The sequence below is a fragment of the Narcine bancroftii genome, chromosome 1 (genome assembly GCF_036971445.1).
Source record: "Narcine bancroftii isolate sNarBan1 chromosome 1, sNarBan1.hap1, whole genome shotgun sequence".
Taxonomy (NCBI): domain Eukaryota; kingdom Metazoa; phylum Chordata; class Chondrichthyes; order Torpediniformes; family Narcinidae; genus Narcine; species Narcine bancroftii.
Window position 1 is genome coordinate 270,246,340 of NC_091469.1, and position 18,644 is coordinate 270,264,983.

Here is an 18,644-nt window from a genome sequence, read left to right on the forward strand (position 1 = left end):
GGCATTCCACAATCTACCAAGGAAGAAAAAGCCACTGGAGAACAGTGAGTGGTGTTTCTACCACAAAAAGTGGTGCAGGAATGCGCACTGCTGTGTGCCACTGTGCAGTTGCGTGGTTGACTCCCAGGGAAACGACCACGCTAACCGCCACTGATGGCCTTGGCGGTTGGCACCAGCCCAGCCTGTTATATGCCACTGATCAGAACATGGGATGCAAACTGCTAGTCGACACCAGAGCTCAGCTCACTATCTTCCCGCCATCCTCTTATGAGTGGGAATCTTGAGTGCCTCAAGCCGACTTGCACTACAATTAGCAGTTATGGTACCAAGTCAATGCAACTGGTATCAGGCAACACACCTTACTGCTGAACTTTCACGCTAGTGGCCGTAGGGCAGCCCATTTTGGGAGCAGACTTTCTGAGGGCACATGACGTTGGTAGATGTGAAAGGGCACCGTTTGGTCCATGCCACCACATTCCACACATGCCCACTTTCCTCAGGTCATCAGCTGGCAACACTGCTACGTATACAAACACTCACTACTGATGATTTTGTGAACTTATTAGCAGAGATACCTGAACTACTTAAACCAGATTTCCATTTAGACTCTCCACGTCATGCACTACTTAACCACCACCGGCCCTCCCCTACATTCGAAGGCATGCAGACTTCCCCCTGACTGGCTATTACAGGCCAAAAATAGTTTAAACTATGGAGGAACTAAGCATCATCCGAAGGTCGGATAGTCCTTTGGCATCGCCACTCCATAAGGTCCCCGAAGCATCCGGTGGCCTATGACCTTGTGGAGATTACCGACGCCTCAACGGTGCAACTGTGCTGGATAGGAATCCAATACCACATATTCAAGATTTTGCCGCAACCACCATGGCAAACGTATCTTCTCTAAGGTAGACTTAGTAAAAGGTTATCACCAAATCCCAGAGGACATCCCTAAAACAGCCATTATTACTCCATTTGGTCTATTTGAGTTTCTGAGGATGCCTTTCGGCCTTAAGAAGCCGGCTCAGACATTCCAATGTTTAATGGATGCCATCACGAGAGATTTGCTTTTCCTTTTCGTCTACCTTGATGACATCTTAGTGGCCAACGAGTCAATACAAGAGAACAGACAACACCTGTGACAATTGTTCCAGAGGCTTTGGGATTTTGGCCTTTCTATCAACCTTGCGAAGTGTGCATTTGGCAAACATACAATTGACTTTTTGGGTCACAGGATTTTGAACACAGGCACAACCCCACTTCCAGACTAAGTATCAGCCATTCGGGCCTTCCCAAATCTCACTACAGTTAAAGGGCTACAAGAATTCCTGCGAATGGTTAACTTTTATAACAGGCTCATCCCAGCAGCTGCCAGGATCATGAAGCCCTTGTTCCATATCCTCACCGGCAAACCTAAAAAACTGCTCTGGAATGCAAAGGCCACAGAAGCATTTGACAAAACAAAAGAGTCGCTTTCAAAGGTAACCATGTTGGCCCACCCCCAAATGCACGCCCCACTTGCGCTCAAGTCAGTCACATTGGACATTATTGCGGGGGAGGTTCTAGAACAGAAAATCAGCAGTCATTGGCAACCCCTGGCATTTTTCAGCTGCCACCTACACCCGTCCGAATTAAAGTACAGCTTTTTTGACCGGGAGCTGTTAGCAATTTATCTGGCCATCAAACATTTCAGATATTTTCTCAAGGGCAGGCATTTTACTGCATTTGCTGACCATAAGCCTCTAACATTTGCCCTTGCCAAGATTACAGATCCCTGGTTGGCGCATCAACAGAGACATCTAGCCTATATTTCTGAATTTACCTCTGATGTGCAGCATTTGTCCAGTAAAGACAATGTTGTAGTTGATGCCTTGTCTAGAACAGAGGTAAAATGATTACATGAGGGCCAGATCTCCGGGCTCTCACAATAGCCCAACAAGAGGACCAGGATTACAAGCTTTCCATACAGCTATAACGGACCTGCTCTTAGCTGACATTCCACTGGGCCCCAACCAGGTGACATACTCTGTGATACTTCAACCAATCGCCCACAACCAATCATCCCACTGTCTTGGCAGAGGAAACTTTTCAAACATGTTCATGGCCTGTCCCATCCACACAACTGTCAAGCTTATGTCCTCAAAATATATCTGGCATGGCTTAAAAAAGCATGTCACTCACTGGGCACAATCGTGCCTCTCCTGCCAGGCAGTTAAGGTGCAATGGCACACCTAAGCACCACTTCAACAATTTCCACCTACGACTCAAAGGTTTGAGCATGTACACATAGGCATTGTGGGCTTGCTGCCCATGTCCAGAGGTCAATGGTATATAATAACAATGGTTGACTGTTTTACCCACTGGCCAGAAGCTACACTAATGATGGACATCACAGCTGAAATGTGTACTCGGACCTTTCTCTCGACCTGGGTTGCTTGATTCGGAGTACCAGTCCATCTAACCTCTAACAGGGGAACTCAGCTTACTTCAACCTTGTGGGCAAACCTGGCGAGACTTTGTGGTATCCAATTACACCATTCTATGGTGTACCTCCCATAGGCTAATGGGCTAGTGGAATGTTTCCATCAGCATTTGAAACAAACCTTGCAGGCAAGACTTAACGGGCCTCAGTGGGCAGATGAGTTACCATGGGTGCTGTTGGGTATTAGAGTGGAACCTAAGGATGACCTGGAGACCTCTTCAGTAGAATTAGTTTACGGTGCTCCACTCCTAGTACTGGCAGACATCACTCCTTCTCCAGCCAAAGATAGATCCTCGGTTACATAGGAATTACAAGAACTAAGAAACACGATGGGTTTCCTGGCTCCAGTTCCTGCAAGTCATCATGGATCATCGCCTACACACATTCCTGCTGCTCTCGACTCTACTTCTTACACCTTTGTTCAACATCCATCTCATACTACACTCCTGCAGCAACCTTACAAGAGGCCTTATAAAGTGCTGCAGCACAATGAATCCACGGTGCTATTGGACATTGCTGGTCCACCAGAACTTTTTACATGAGACAGACTGAAGTCTGCACACATGGACATTGCTGAACCTGCGCATGTCCCACCTCCCAAGCACTGGGGACACCCTCTTAAAATACTCAAAGTTGTGACATTGCAGCCATACAACGATTCTGGGCCAGTGGTGGGGGGGTGGGGGGGTGACATGGCGGATCAAGCAGCCACACAGCTAGACAGGCAGAATCGCCGCATTGAGCGGCCGGCACAGAATAGTGCTGGCTTCCTTTGTTTGCCCAGGAGAAGCCCGCGTTTGCAGACTCGTGTGGGTTGACGGAGCGTGTTGCTTCCCTGCTGGCATGTTGCCAGAGAGACAATGACTCTGCAGCACGCTGACTTCACTCCCCTTTCTGAGCCACGCTGACTTTACTCCCCTTTCTGAGCCACGCTGACATCACTCCCCTTTGTGAGGTGCGCTGACATCACTCCCCTTTGTGAGGTGTGCTGACATCACTCCCCTTTATGAGGTGCGCTGACATCACTCCCCTTTGTGTGAGACGTGCTGACATCACACCCCTTTATGAGGTGCGCTGACATCCCTCCCCTTTATAAGACACGCTGACATCACTCCCCTTTATGAGGTGCGCTGACTTCACTCCCCTTTGAGGTGCACTGACATCACTCCCCTTTGTGAGGTGCGCTGACATCACTCCCCTTTATGAGGTGCGCTGACGTCACTCCCCTTTGTGAGGTGTGATGACATCACTCCCCTTTATGAGCTCGCGATTATTTAAAAAAACAGTTGGTAGTTGACTCTTCTCTGGTAAGCTGTGTTTCTTGAGCTCTGTAATTAGTACCACAAAAATTTCATAATTTCCTTTTTTTGCTTGATTGTTATGATATCTAGTTTATATGTAACAGATACAAGTCTTTCTTTTGTATATTTTCTTTATCATATATCTAGATTTTGATAAATATGGCTTGTTTTATTATTGCAAAATTTAATAAAAATATTGACTCAGCAGATTATGGCACATTTTGTAGAACTGCTATATCACAGTTCCAGTGACCCAGTTCACTCCTAATCTTCAGTCCTTCTTGTATGGAATTTGCGTGTTCTTTCTGCGACCACACAGACTTCCCTTGGGTGCTCTAGCTTCCTCTGTCATTCTCAAAAAAAGTCCAGATGAGCCTGTTAATTGGCCATTGTAAATTGTTCCTGGGTGTAGATGAATGGTGGAATCTAGGAAGAAATGATGGGAATGTAGAGAGAATAAAATGAGATTAGCATTGAACATGGATTTCTGATGGTCAACATGTGTGCAGGCTTCAATCTGTCTTGTGTAACATGGACCCAGTACATGAAAGGGCTTGTTTTAGTGCTCCAATGACTCCAGAGAGACATGTCTAACTTTTCAGTTTAAAAAGAGCCACATTTAAGTTGTAGGTAAGTTGAAGGGTGGGTTGCATAAAGGTGTGAGAAACACAGCTCACTGACTAAATAATTTCTCAGTCAGTAGGTGAAGCGATATAACCTTTTCTTCAATGTTCTTGCAAGAGTCGGTCTCCTTCAGAGAAGGCACACACTGATATTCAACAATCTTATACATTTCTTTGTGTTAATAACCACTCCTTTGTTAATTCAATTGGTTAGTTAACTGAGTAATTGATATGTTAGTTTAACCTATCAAAAGCTGTTCCTCTCCTTGTCTTAAAGCCTGCCCAAGTTTACTTCTCCCATTCCCATGATTTTTGCAACCCCATCTCTTATTTATTCTTATCCTTATTTGGTAAGATAGTTTGTCACATGTTCCTGTTCTTTCGCAGGCTTTTACTATATCAAGTTGACCTTGCCTGCAATCTCTTACAGGAACTGTCCTTCCTTTGTATTGTAGCAGACACCCCCTCCCCTTTTATTCTCTCACATCTCATTTCTGTACAGCCATTGTTAACACTGATAATTACATTTTGCTGAAACATCACTTTGGATAATTCTCACAATTCCCCCTTTTTCTATTTATCCTGCTGTATCTGCATCATTGGAGATAGTACCATAAAATGACTCCAATTTGGATAACATCATACCACTAGTCTCTTCCATTTTCTCCGGGCTTCGTAGTCAAGTAGATACAGCTTATCCCATGCTGTCCCATCTTCTATGTCCCTTAAGGGCATTTGTTTCATAATTGCAGTTTCAATAAGCTGCTGTGTAAGCCTGTGCACACAGGGTATAATACAAAATTCCACAACAGTTAGTGAGGTGTCCACCCCAGAATTTTCGGCAAAATCCTCAGCCAGAGTGGAGAGGCACTGCAACGCTTTTGTAATAGTTCCATCTGGGGCTGTATTGTTTGGGATAAAAATACAGCATTTTCCACCTACATTACACATACTCCTCCTTTCTCTGCTAACATCATGTCTAGTGCTATTCTGTTTTCCCAAGCCCCTCAACTGGTGGCATCCAATTACTCAGTGATCCCCTTTACAGCATTCTGGATATAATTTATAAACTGCTGTTGATTTTAATAAATATAGTTTATTCAATCCACATTTTTATTAATAGTTACCCACCAAAAGAGGGTCGACTCAAACCCTGCTGCTATCTGATTGCGTGCCTAAAATTTGTTAGGTACTCCCCTTGGAACCCCAACTGAATCAATATAAATTTGGTTATCTAAAGATGTCCCAAGGAACTCCCTCTTACTTCTCTTTATCCCTATTACCTTCTCCTGTTCAAAAGCCATGGTGAAGGGTATGGCCAATTGAATGATTGCACAGATGCCCTTCCAATTTGGAGGAAGAATTGGTCTAAGGATTTTGCCTCCGCAGAACCACCATAGATCTGCTTGAGGTACATTCAAGGCTGAGTAGTTCCCTCCCCTCTCCTCCATCACTTCTTATACCTTTGTGCATAGTTGTAGCTTTCCTAGGTCCTTCGTGAACTTTCTACCTTGTCTTGAAATGCAAGCTGTGTGATTCCCTGACACACAGAATGCCAGTGGATTCCGGACATCCTTTGTCTTCAGAGGAGGGAACGTCAGGGACAGAGGTTTACAGGACTGGTTACCCCAAGCCACTCTATCCTGATACAAAGCTAACATGCACTTCATTCCTCATCCATCTTTACCCCACCCCAATGGAAGTGGAACTACCTGTGCTATTGGACGTCCAGAAGCACATGCATAGCAATTGCTCTTGTTTAAATTCTTCACTGTACGTTTTACCCATTCTACACAGGCATTTGTATCCCTATATCCCGTCTCAATCGTCTGTCTAAGGTCCTCTACCTCGACTATCTTTACTATTTTCAGATCATTGGGTGGAGTATAGGGTTTCACGATGGGCATTATTGTGAAGGTACTATCAATTGGATTAGTCTTCTATGATTATTCTAAAACAACACGCCAATGGGTCCTTTTCCCTGATTTGTTTATCCCCAATCCAAATTGTTTTCCCATCTACCCCTTGCAAGTAGGTTTTTCCATTTATTTCCTCAATCCATGAGGTTCGTTTAATGGTCATATAGTCAGGATTACACTCTTTGTTCCTGCAGTTTGTGACATGAGGTCCTCTCCGAATTGATATCTGACTTTTTATACGAGATCTTGTACTAGCCGTCCAGCCCTGGGTCTGAGTATTCCACCATATATCACTCCAATATGGGCAGTATCTATTAAGACACATATATTTCTCCTAAACATTATATCATCTCTGACTCTTGAACCCTCCACATTTTATTAAACTACAAGCATCTAACCCTATCGCCTGTGGTTTAGAACTCTCAGGGATGGTAATGGTGAACTTTACTGGCCCTGAGGGCTTGACGATGGATTCCAATCCTCTCCCTATTGGGGTATGAATCCCATTAGCCCAACCCTGGTTCTCACTTACCAACCCTATTCAGCATATCCACCACCATCTCATGTTTCTTTCTACCAAAGGAGGAGGGTTGTACATAGGTATTTAACTTATGCTTCACAAACTATTCAAAGTCCTGGACTATTGACCATCAATGTCTTTTCAACTGGATCTTGAGCGGATCTTCAGTGGGATGTATGTGCCAAGTTGACAGCTCAGCAGGGGTCCTTGGTCCTTTCACTTTGGTGTGATGTGTCCACCCTTTTTCTGCAGTTCTTATTGCCGTCTCAATGGTCAGGATGGTTAGAAATGGTCCCTCCCAACTTGGCTGAAGCTTGGCGTCCTTCCACATCTTAACCAGAACCTGATCACCTGGTTATATTTTGACAATGGCAAATTTGAGTGGAGGTGTCTGGGTCAACAGACCCTTTATCCTAAGAACAAATAAAGAAGAAGCGAGCGCCAATACATAGTTCCTTAGAAATTTGTCAGTGAATTCCACGGTAAGCAATTCTCCTTCTCTTCCCAAAAATGGCAGTCCGAACAGCATCTCATAAAGAGACAATCCAACATTCCTTTGAGGTGCTGTTTGGATTTGCAGTAATGCTATAGGGAAGCATTTAATCCTGGGTAACTTTCTTTCTAGCTCCAATTTGGACAATTGTTTCTTAAATGTCTGATTCATTCATTCTACCCGTCCTGAGGAAGGGGGATGCCATGGGGTATGAAAATCGCATGTTATTTCTAACTTTTGCATTGTTTCTTGAAGTATCCTAGAGGTGAAGTGACTTCCTTGGTTAGAGTCTATGTTTTCCACCATCCCATAGTGTGGTATAATGTGCTCTAAAATAACCTTTGATACTTCCCCCTGAAGTGGCCGAGGCCATTGGGAATGCCTCTACACATCCTGTCAGGTGCTCTACTAGTTTTAAAAGGTTCTTTTCCCTGCATACCTGAGGTAGTTCGGTAAAGTCTACCTGTATACTCTGGAAGGGCCTTATGCTAGGTCCCCTTCCTCCCCTTTGGGGTTCGCTTAGTATCTTTTTGTTAACTTTTTGACAGGTTAGACACCCTGCACATATCTGTTTTGCCATGGTGTATACTCCCTTGCTTCCATATTTCCTCAACACTATTTCGCACGTCACTTGTCTTCCCCAGTGACTCCCTTGGTGCAGGGTGGCCAGGACATTTCTCATGATGGATTTATTTATTAACTCTCTTCCATCTGGGAGAATCCACTTCCCTCGTTCAGTGTTTACTGCCCCCATTCCATGGAATTCCTCCTCTTCCTCTTTAGTAAATATTGGTTTAGCTTGTTCACAGTGGGAACCCACATGTATATCTTAGAGATTTCAGGACTTAGGGTTGCCTCCTTTGCCATCTCATCTGCCATTCAGTTGCCTCTAACCTCTGGTGATTTGCCTTTCTGATAACCATTGATATGTACCACAGCTATCTCCCTGGGCAGCATTAGGCTCAATAGTACCTGCTTGACCAGTTCCTCATGTACTAGCTCCTTCCCTCTACTGTTTACTAGCCCTCGCTCCTGCCAGATTTTTCCAAGGGTATGTACTACCCCAAAGGCATATTTAGAGTCAGTGTAGTTAGTTCCATCTTTACCGTCCAATTGTTTAAGTGCAAAATTCAGAGCGTACAACTCACAAGTCTGGGCTGACCAGGTGTTTGGTAACCGGTCAGCCTCAATCACTCAATCATTGCCATCTATTACTGCATACCCATTGTGCCTTTTTCCTTGGATTACTCAGGATGACCCATTGATAAATAACCATTCCCCTTCATGTAGGTCTCTGAGGTATGTGATAGGTCACCCCTCACCTTTGGTATTCTATAATGCCCAGACAATTATGTTCTAAGTCTTGTCCCTTGTTCTCCTCTGCTTAAATTTAAACTGCAAGCAAATTGGTATCTTATGTGGCTCCTGGACGAGTCCCAAATTGTGAGAAACACAGCCCACTGATTAAATAATTTCTCAGAGTCAATAGGTGAAGCGATATAACCTTTTATTCAACGTTCTTGCAAGATCGAGTCTCCTTCAGAGAAGGCACACTCACTGATATTCAACAATCATTTTTATACATTTCTTTGTGTTAATAACCACTCCTTTGTTAATTCAATTGGTTAGTTAACTGAGTAATTAATATGCTAGTTTAACCTAACAAAAGCTGTTCATCTCCTCGTCTTAAAGCCTGCCCTTGTTTACTTCTCCCATTCCCATGATTTTTGTGACCCCAAGGACCCCCCCCCCACCCCCCACTTTTCTTCTCTCATGTCTCATCTCTGTACAGCTATTGTTAACACTGATTATTACATTTTGCTGAAACATCACTTTGGATAATTCTCACAAAGGTAACAATGGAGTCCAAGAAAAAAATGGGCGATGCAGAACCTGAAAGGGAGATGGTATGCTGGCGCTCAAGCAGATCTGAAAGGAACATAGTTATGCATAGTTCAAGTGGATCTGAAATGACAAAGGCTCAGTAGACTGTGGAGAGTGATCCACAGGAAAAGGGATGGACAGAGCGCAGAGGAAAATAACCAGGAAATGTGCCACCATGGTATATTGAAGCAGTGGCAATAGGGCTGAGGTGAACCTATCGATGTGAAGAGATGTCACATGTGGAGCCAGGACATCATACAGTGTAAAGCAGGAATGGGTTGACAAAGGCAACAAAGGCAGCTTGGTGTTAATGAAGACCTGAAAGGAAAATTGCAGTCTGGACGTGCAAGTACAGTGTAGGCAAATGGCCAAGTAGACCATGTAGGGTGAGGGCCAAGCAGACCTTGCGGAGTGCAGGCCCAGTGATCTGTGTGGGTGAGGGAACTGTATGGGGCAAGGGCCCAGCGAACTATGCAGGGCAAGGGCCAGTAATCCGTGCGGGGCGAGGGAACCATGCAGGGCAAAGGCCCAGCAATCTGTGTGGGGTGAGGGGACCGTGTGGGGCGAGGGGACCATGTGAAGGAGGGGATCCGTGTGGGGGAGTGGATCCATGTGGGGTGAGAGGATCCATGTGGGGTGAAGGGATCCATGTGGGGCAAAGAGATCCGTGCAGGGTGAGGGGATCCATGTGGGGATGAGGTCCCAGTGAACCGTGAAATGCAGATCAAGAAATTGAAAGTGAGGGCAAGAGGGTGACAGTGACAATAATCAAGGGGGACTTTAACCTATCACATATCTTTTGTTTTGTTTTCATCATAACCTAAAATATGAATTTTGTGGGATATAGATAAGAATATTTTCTAGATCAGTTAAGAGACAGTTTAAAAGATATTTGGACAGGTACATAGGCAAAATTTAGAGCAATATCGGTTAAATAGAGACACGGGACTAGACCAGAAAGGCAAGTTGGTCGGCAAGGATGAGTTGGGCTTAAGGCCTGTTTCCATATGGCAGCCACTGGAAACTCTTGCCATTGCATGAGCTCTTGAAGTTTACCTTTGATTAACTAAACGTATAGCGTCCAGTCAGTTGCACCCTTGCTATTGGTCTTGCAACTGACTGGACACTTTGATGAGAGCGTATCCATGATCACCACTTACTGGCACCTTCTAATTAATGCAGCAACACATTCCATTCTGAAAAATACTGCAGATCTCACCTATGATAGCCTGGAAAGAGACAGATGCACAAAAGCATGTATGCTACTATGAAGTGACATTCTGGATAAATAGCTCTTGCCCGAGAGAATAACAACTGTAGATGCTGAACTCTTGAGTGAACAAAGAGTTGCTGGAGGGGCTCAATGGGCCAGGCAACATCCATGGATGGTTTAAAAAAAATATATGGTCAGTCAACATTTCGGGCTGGGATGTTTCATCAACTCTGGGGAGGGTAGAGAGCAAGTACATAAAGGAGTACAAGGGGAGAAGGGGCAATGTGTGAAGGACAGAACAAGGTGGATCAGATGGAGGTACAGGTAGAACAAGAGACCATTGTGGTGGGAGGGGTGGGCACGTTGGAGAGAAAGTGAGAATGGGAGCAGATAAAGGAGAGATGGAAACAATGGAACTGGGGAGAGGTTGGGATTGCCTCAATATTCATACTGTTGGGTTTAAGGCTGTCCAAGAAGAATATGATTTGTTGTTTCTCGAATTTACATCCCCTGCCCCCCTCCCAGCAAAGGAAGCTGAGGACAGGCTTGTCTGTATGGGAATGGCTGACAACCAGGAGTTCCAGCCTGGAGCTTCAGATGGAGTGCAGGTGCTCAGCAAAGTGGTCGTCCAGTCTGCATTTGGTCTCACTAATGTAGAGGAGGCCACACCAAGTACAAAGATTACTCCTGACATATAATTAGCAGATCAAGTTTGCTTTGCTGCAGAGATAGAGAGCTAAAATTAGCCATTATTTTATCATCCTTGTTTCGATTGACTTCGCACTTGACTGTTCCAGTGAGCCACTTCCAATTCTTGTTCAGAACCAAACCTGAACTCATACTGGTAAATAAAATCCACTCAGTGCAGAAGCAATTAAACAATTGGAAGAGAGTTCGAAGGCCCAAGAAATTCAAAATACCGTGAATTTGAGGGATGACTGATGTTTGTGGTGCACAGATACACTTTGTTCTAGAGACAGGATAGAGTGAGCAGGACACAGCAGTGTGCTAAAAACTGTAAAATTCCTCAGCAATCTATTTTCAGCCTGCGTCCAGAGAATGAAACAGTAGCAGAGCTACACGACTGCCAGCAGATCACTGCACATTGTCTACCCTGTCCCTAGAGAGGACAGCTGGCATGAAAGTTGAGGATGGTGAACTCCCTCATCAAGGAACATCATGCCTAAAAATGGCCTCTCAGACAGTGTGTTTATCCATTCTCCGGAGTTAGGTAATCGAGACTCTTCCTTCATCTGAGCCTGGGAAAGAACCTGAAGCTGACCCATCTTGGGCAGGTGTTGCTGATGGGCCGTTGAAGATAGATTCAAAGAGAATGGATTGAATGCAGTCACAGGATCAGGATGTCAAAAATCCACAGGTAAGATTGAGACACAGGAAAGGTGCAGGGGCATTAAGGTTGAACTAATAAGTTGTATCATGACAGTTGAATTTGGATCTAGAATTGGAAGTTTGCGTGTCTTTCCAATGCAGCTCTTACATAATTCTATAGAACGGCTGTTGGTTGTGGACCCATTGTTAACTCTTATGGCGATTTCTGTTAGATATGTTGGCTTTACCTCTTGAGCATGCACCAAACAGATGGAAATTGGTTGGATGTTGCATTTGTATCTGTTCGATGTCAGTTGTGTGGGTCCTTGTAGCAACAGATTTTGTATGGTGTCTGTTGGATATAGACTGCAAGTCATGTGTATAGGTTTCATGATTATAACAAAACACAGTTATCAGCAATTGTTTTAAAATCCCAAATGGAATTGAATAATAGATTTATTATTACAATATTTGCATAAATGAAAGGAAGCTTACTTTATCCAATTATGCTTTAGAGTAATTTTTAAATAAACAAACTTTATCTTTTAGTTCACAAAAGTAAGGTCACATTAACCACACAACTATTAGGAATAATCATTCACAATATTAGCAGACAAAAGCTTAATAACTTTTATGATATTCCATCTCTACTTTGAGTTGTTTGCAGATTTACTTAATTTTCTCCAAAAATACACAATGCCATAGATTTTCTTGCTATATATATATATATATATAAAATGTCATTTTACCTGCTGAGTCACTGTCAAATCTCACAAGATTCCCATCAGTCCCTCATATTTTTTCCATGTAACCTATTCTCTCTCATATTTCCATCAACCCTTTCCTGATTCTCCTATTATCTTCCCATACACAGGTAATTTACAAAAGATAATTAATCTACCAGCCAGCATGTGTTTGGGAGGTCGGAGGAAAATGAAAGATCCAGGGAAAACCCAGGCAGTCATAGGAGAACACGCAGACAGTATCAAAGTTCTGTAGCAAACCAAGGTTGCAGGAGCTGTGTGGCAGTAGAACTCACCCTACAGTGAGATACACAGTCAGCATTTGTCCATGAATATTGCCCAGGACAGATCCTGATCTGCGAGTTCAGAAGCCAGCTACCATGTTGGACTACCATGTTGTTGTTTCACAATTATTAAGCAAATTACGTCTATTCTGTGTTCGCTTGGCTTCAGGTTTTGGCAACATTGTTCCACAAATATTACAATAGCTATGTATGCATGTACATATAAAGAAAGGAAGAGATTTCAATGTTCATATGGAATACATATTAATACCTTATGCAAACTATATGACTGCCTGAAAGCCATGCAAATTCTGAATATGAATTTACTTTAGAAATTACAGGAATAAAATACACAAATAATTAATGTTCATTATTAATTTCTATAGAAGGGACACATCCCTCTCTATTCATACACATTCATTCATCTGTTTTACTGTCTGGCTGCTGAACAAATGGCTGCAACATTCTAGTTGCTTGAATCAATCCTCTCTTGCCTTCGTTTCATGATTTCTTCCAACTCTGTATCACCTCGATGTTTCTGTGAATTAGAATACAATATAAAGTTCATGACTTTTCTTACCATAATTATATATGTCCCAAAAGATTATAGTGCTGCTATATAGCGAGCTAACAAAAATCTTTCAGGAATTCTGTGGTCCTTTGCTACCCATAGAACAGCAATGGAAGTGATTTAAACAAACACAATTCTCCTGAAAACAGTTGCTGAAAAAAAAAGTTGAAACCAATGAATCTTTAGGCAGATATACTATGTCTTGAACATCAACTTGATTTAGGGAACTAAACTTTTCTTTCAGTCAGGATACAGAACAATCTAAAGGCTGTTGTGAGTACAGTAGTTGAAATCTCTGCTATGACTTTAGACTGGTAAGCAAATTAGCCACTGCAAATTACTTTTTTTGAGAAGGTGGGTGGTAGAATCTAGGGAGTTGGTATGTTGTATCAAGTATGGGATTGATTTCTGATTAGTGTAAATAGGTGGTTGATGGTAGGTGCAGACTTAATGGGCAAAAGGGCTTGTTTCCATGTGGTATCTCCCACTAACTCCATGCCTAATTACCATTCCAAAATGTTCCTTATTTTCATTTTCTTCACCGGATATAGCTGGAAGAATACAAGTTCTCTGTGTCTTTCTGCACACGTTAATCTTTTGTTGACTAACCTATATTAAAAAGCCTTACAAGTCTTAAATAAGACTTGAAGAATTCCTAAAGGAATTTGATTATGAATCCAAACAAAATCTTGACATATGACAATAAAAAATATATATACATGTGTGTGTGTGTGTGCGCCTATATTTAAAAAAATTATATATATATGTGAGAGAATGAGTGTGTGTGTGTGTGTGTGAGTGAGTGTGTGTGTGCATATATATATATGTATTTGTGCAGTGAGCCTAGGAGGAGGATTTGGAGTCGGGGCTCTGTCATCAGGAGCTCCAGTAATCGAGAAGACAGGAGTCTGCCAACTTGCCAGTGAATGTTCCACCGGCTTGGGAAGCCTCTCCGGGGATCAGCAGCAGCGGTGGGTTCATGTTAAGGATCAGCAGAGGTGGTTGGGTGGTCTCGGTGATTGGCAGCTCTGTTGGGTTTGTCTTGATGATCGGCGGTGGCCAGCATTATTTTGGTGAGGATTAAATGCTACTTTAATGCTTAAAAAGCCTTCCCTTGTTGTTGATTGTTGTTTAAACATTTATACATGATTTGCTGTTGCTTCTGGGCTGCTTTTAAAAAAATGACCAGTTTTCTGAAAAAAAAAATTATCACATAGGTGTATATAGATTTATGTATATATATGAAGAATATGATAGAAAAGTACATAATTGTAATCATTTTAAATACTGTAAAAATAACTTTCATGCACTGCTGCATTGCCACCTAATGTTACAACATTAACAATCTTTATCAACATTTTAAGATTATAAATAGCACCAAGAAATTATTAAAACATTAATTGTGATTAATTTGATAATAAAGGAATTGAGATGAATGTACGTTTACTTGCAATGCGTATCATTGGAAATACACAGTAAAAGATTACACGTGGTGTGGGGAGAGAATGAGTAACAAGAGTGTGACAGGATAGAGAGTTGGGATGTGGAAGGGAAAGAAAGAGGAAATGAGAGGTGCAGAGGACTGAGGGATGAAGCAATTAAAGAAAAAAAAGAGCAGTGGAGGAAATAGAAGAGACAGATAAGGAGCAGAGGGAAGCAGGAACAAAGAATCAGAGAGGCCAAATAATTCAGACCAACAAATAAGATTTGTAAAATCATTAAGATTTTATCTTTTTATCCAGTGGATTACAATGAAAAATCGAGGCTGTGAGAAATATAAGCTAGCTGCAGGAAGTATTGTAATGTGGGCGCTACCACGAAGTCTGGAAAGAGTGACACACACCCAAGAAGTTGAAGTTGAAGACTGGTTTATTGCACTGGCGGCTCTGCTTATATTCTGTCCCCACTGCTGACGACAGGAGTGATGTCACAGCAGAGCTGGCCTTGGATTGGTTGGCATTCCTGCTGCTGCTCATTGCTTCTCGCTGTGCAGATGGTCACCTGGGATTAAGGTTGTTGGCCCCGGTGGGGTCCCCAGTCGCCATGTTCATCCTCCATCTTATGTACCAGGTCGTATCCCAGTTAGTGGGCCGCTACATGACCCCAATCACCCCTGAACTAGCGATCAGAGCGCTGGTTGCCACTTTCAGTGGCCTACCTCTGTGTTGCAGGGGCTGAGTGCAGACTGGATGGCTAATGTCCAGATGTGCTGGATTGAGGCAGTTGATGGTGAAAGTTTCTTCCTTACCATCAATATCTAGCACATATGTCAACCCGTTGTGTCTGACTACCTTGTACAGCCCCTCGTACTGCCATAGCAGAGGTGTTTGGTGTGCCCCCCCCTCCGAATGAAAATGTACTCACAGATCTCTAAATTTTTGGGGACATAGGAGTTGACTGGACCCAGCTTGCCATTCTGGGTGTCATAGGGTGAGTGGGGAAGGACATTTATTTTGGCACCAGTATCAACAAGGAAGCACCTTCCGGACAGAGAGTCCCACATGTGGAGGAGGCTGTCACATTGGCCATCTGCCACAGCCATCAACGGCAGTTGGCCATGGCGTTTCCCTTAAATTCGCAGGGTGGGCAGCATCGACGGGCCCCTGCATCCCATCATTGGTGATAGTAACAGTACTATTGGGTTGTGGGGTCCACTTGCCTCTCCATTTGCTGTCACCTTGCTGCTGGCTGGGCCTAGCAATCTGCTCCACTGAGGTGCTGTTTTCTTTCTTCGCCCGGCGGTGATTTTCCTGGGGTCGAAGAAGTTCTTATCGGTGAGCAAGAGTCGGGTGTCCTCGGGCAGCTGCTCCAGTAAAATCTGCTCAAAGAGTGACAAGGCCTGTGTCCCTCAGCAAAGGTAAGTATTTCGCTCTTGAGGGCAGACGGGGCCCTGTTCCCCAATCCATCCATATGCAACAATTGGGTGCTGCGCTTGTGCCATGAGAGCCCGAAGGTGCAGATTAATTGGTCCTTGAGGGCATTGTATTTCTTGCTCTGAAGGCTGCTGCAGGAAGTCGACAACTCTTACTGCTATGTCCTGGTTGAGCGAGCTCACCACATAGTAGTAATGTGTGTCATCAGCGGTGATCTGTCAGAGGTGAAACTGGCCTTGGCCTGTTCGAACCACACATGTGGCTGCGATGCCCAGAACATTGGCAGTTTCAACAAAAACGTGTGAAGAGCTGCCTGGTCCATCCCCTTCAGCTCTAACTGGCGTATGGACCTGTCAGGGTCACTAATGTAGCATGCGCGCCACCGCCAAGAGTGGAAAGAATCACACACACCCAAGAAGTTGAAGTCAAAGACTGATTTATTGCACTGCTTATATTCTCTCCCTGCTACTGATGACAGAAGTGACGTCACAGCAGTGCCGGCCTCCGACTGATCAGCATTCCTGCCATTGGTTGTTGTTTCCAGCCGTGCGGGTTGTCACCTGTGATGAAGGTCGTTGGGCCCCACGGGGTCTGCGTGGTCGAGCCTGGGTTAGTGGGCTGCTACAGTATACATTTTATGAAATAATTAGAATTTGATAGAAGTCATGTTCTCAGCACACTAGCACAAGTTAACACAAAACTAATACCAAAAAATGTCATCGTCAACAGCACCAGATCTTGTAAACTGAGGACAGACCATGTATAAGGACAGGAGAAAGTATTTGTTTTGTGTATCCTGCTGGTTTTAAAAAAATGTAATAAACAAATAACATGAGTTGGAAGTTTCTTACATCTAATTCAGCCTTTTGTACTTGGATTAGACTGTACACACGAGCACCTTCCTCTCCACACACCATCTTCAGTTCCTCTTTATTAAGGGAAAAGATTTGGGCTCCTGTCAGTATACCCAAACCAGATACTGTCCTGTGTAAAGAAAAATTCAAAATGTATTCATCAGACTACTTTTAAACTGAGAAACCCAGGTCAATGAATGGTGCGCATCAAGGCCAAGAAAGAGTAGGAGAGAATGATGGCTGGACATTACATTATGTATTATCATCTTTCTTCACATGAAGTGAAATAGTCATTTGAATGTTCGTTGGTCATTCCACATTTCTCAAGGTCTGAAGGTTAGGCATTTATTATCGGGAGTGGAGGGAAGGTGGCGGGGGGGGGGGGGGGGGGCTTTATTTCCTTGAAAGGTTTTAATTTTGTCAGTTTATTTGCTTCATATTTTTGCAAACTGGAGCCTTAAACTGTAATTATGTCCATTCAGTCAATTTATATTTTCCTCAAATGGTAAAAACTATTAAATACGTCTTGTAAGGCCAAACTTATTTCATGGGAAAACATACTCTTCATATTTCATGCAAACTTGTAAACTCAAACCTTCTTTCTAGTTATGTTGAGGTATTGATTATAAGTTTTTACATGGCTTTTGGCAAAATAACAATCATTGAACAAAAGACTTTACAACCGACTGTTGATTAAATGTCAAGCCATGATATTAAATTATCTTTGAGTCTTGTTTAAAAATGGAAGCTGAAAATATCTATTGCTGCTTAACATTTACATAAAGCATCCATCCTTGCTCAATGGAAATAAAAAGGATGATAATGGAAATAAAAAGGATGATAATGGAAATAAAAAGGATGATATCTCTGTTAAAATAATGGACATCAATTATTAAGTAAACATTATTTTTTAATGATTCAAACAAGGACATTCAGAGCAGGATGCCCACTGGAAAAAGATCTTAAGTGCCCAGTAGTACAATTTCCAGGTACAGGTTTAGATCTTACTTTTTTGGTGAACACATCTGACTATTTCTATCTCTTATTTCCTAAATGAAACTGAATATCTGTGTGGTATGGACATTTTCTCTGCCACAAGAATGATGATGTATGGAAGTTACCATAAAGGTTCAGACTCAACAAGGAATTCCTGTCCTTTTTTTTCATAATATGTAACTCTATGGATTATTACTTACGATTTACTGAAGCCTTTCATTTCCAACCAAGATTTAACATCATTCATCTTGGATTCATAATCAAGTGGTACTTGAATCGCTGATTGCTTTGGGACCTGGAAATTACGTGAGCCGGGTTTTGCTTTGTTTGCTGTTATCAAATGCAGGAGTTCATCATTCACTTCATCCATCTGGGTCATTATGTCTGCTTAAGAAAATAAGTCAACACAGTTAGTTTATAAATATTGTTTATCTCAGTCTTTGGTTTTAATGCACCAAAGCATGAAGCTGTGGGAAACTTACATTTTTTAATTTATTTTTGAGATTTCAATCTCTATAGTTTAACACTTATTTTGATGCTCTTTGAGATCCTCTGATTA

General features: G+C 42.8%; 2 protein-coding genes across 10 annotated transcripts in view; one reads left to right on the forward strand and one right to left on the reverse strand.

Annotated features, from left to right (window-relative positions):
• Window positions 1-10,797: 10,797 nt before the first annotated feature.
• saxo4 (stabilizer of axonemal microtubules 4) overlaps window positions 10,798-18,644 on the forward strand; it is a 331,023-nt gene continuing 323,176 nt past the window's right edge. The window contains exon 1 of the mRNA XM_069898947.1: window positions 10,798-11,813. The gene's annotated coding sequence lies outside the window, so the exon portion shown is untranslated. The remainder of the gene's footprint in view (window positions 11,814-18,644) is intronic.
• The window catches only part of eps8l2 (EPS8 signaling adaptor L2), a 165,796-nt gene continuing 159,336 nt past the window's right edge, over window positions 12,185-18,644 (reverse strand). For 5 of the 9 annotated variants that reach the window (XM_069898844.1, XM_069898836.1, XM_069898838.1 and 2 more), the window contains 3 exons: window positions 18,286-18,472; window positions 17,087-17,219; window positions 16,655-16,856 (listed from right to left, as the gene is read on the reverse strand). In XM_069898844.1, coding sequence (XP_069754945.1) covers window positions 16,722-16,856; window positions 17,087-17,219; window positions 18,286-18,472 — 455 coding nt within the window. In that variant the 3' untranslated portion in view covers window positions 16,655-16,721. Of the gene's footprint in view, window positions 13,330-16,654; window positions 16,857-17,086; window positions 17,220-18,285; window positions 18,473-18,644 lie in introns of those variants that run through there. The other 4 variants (XM_069898858.1, XM_069898852.1, XM_069898827.1 and 1 more) reach the window with 4 other exon arrangements.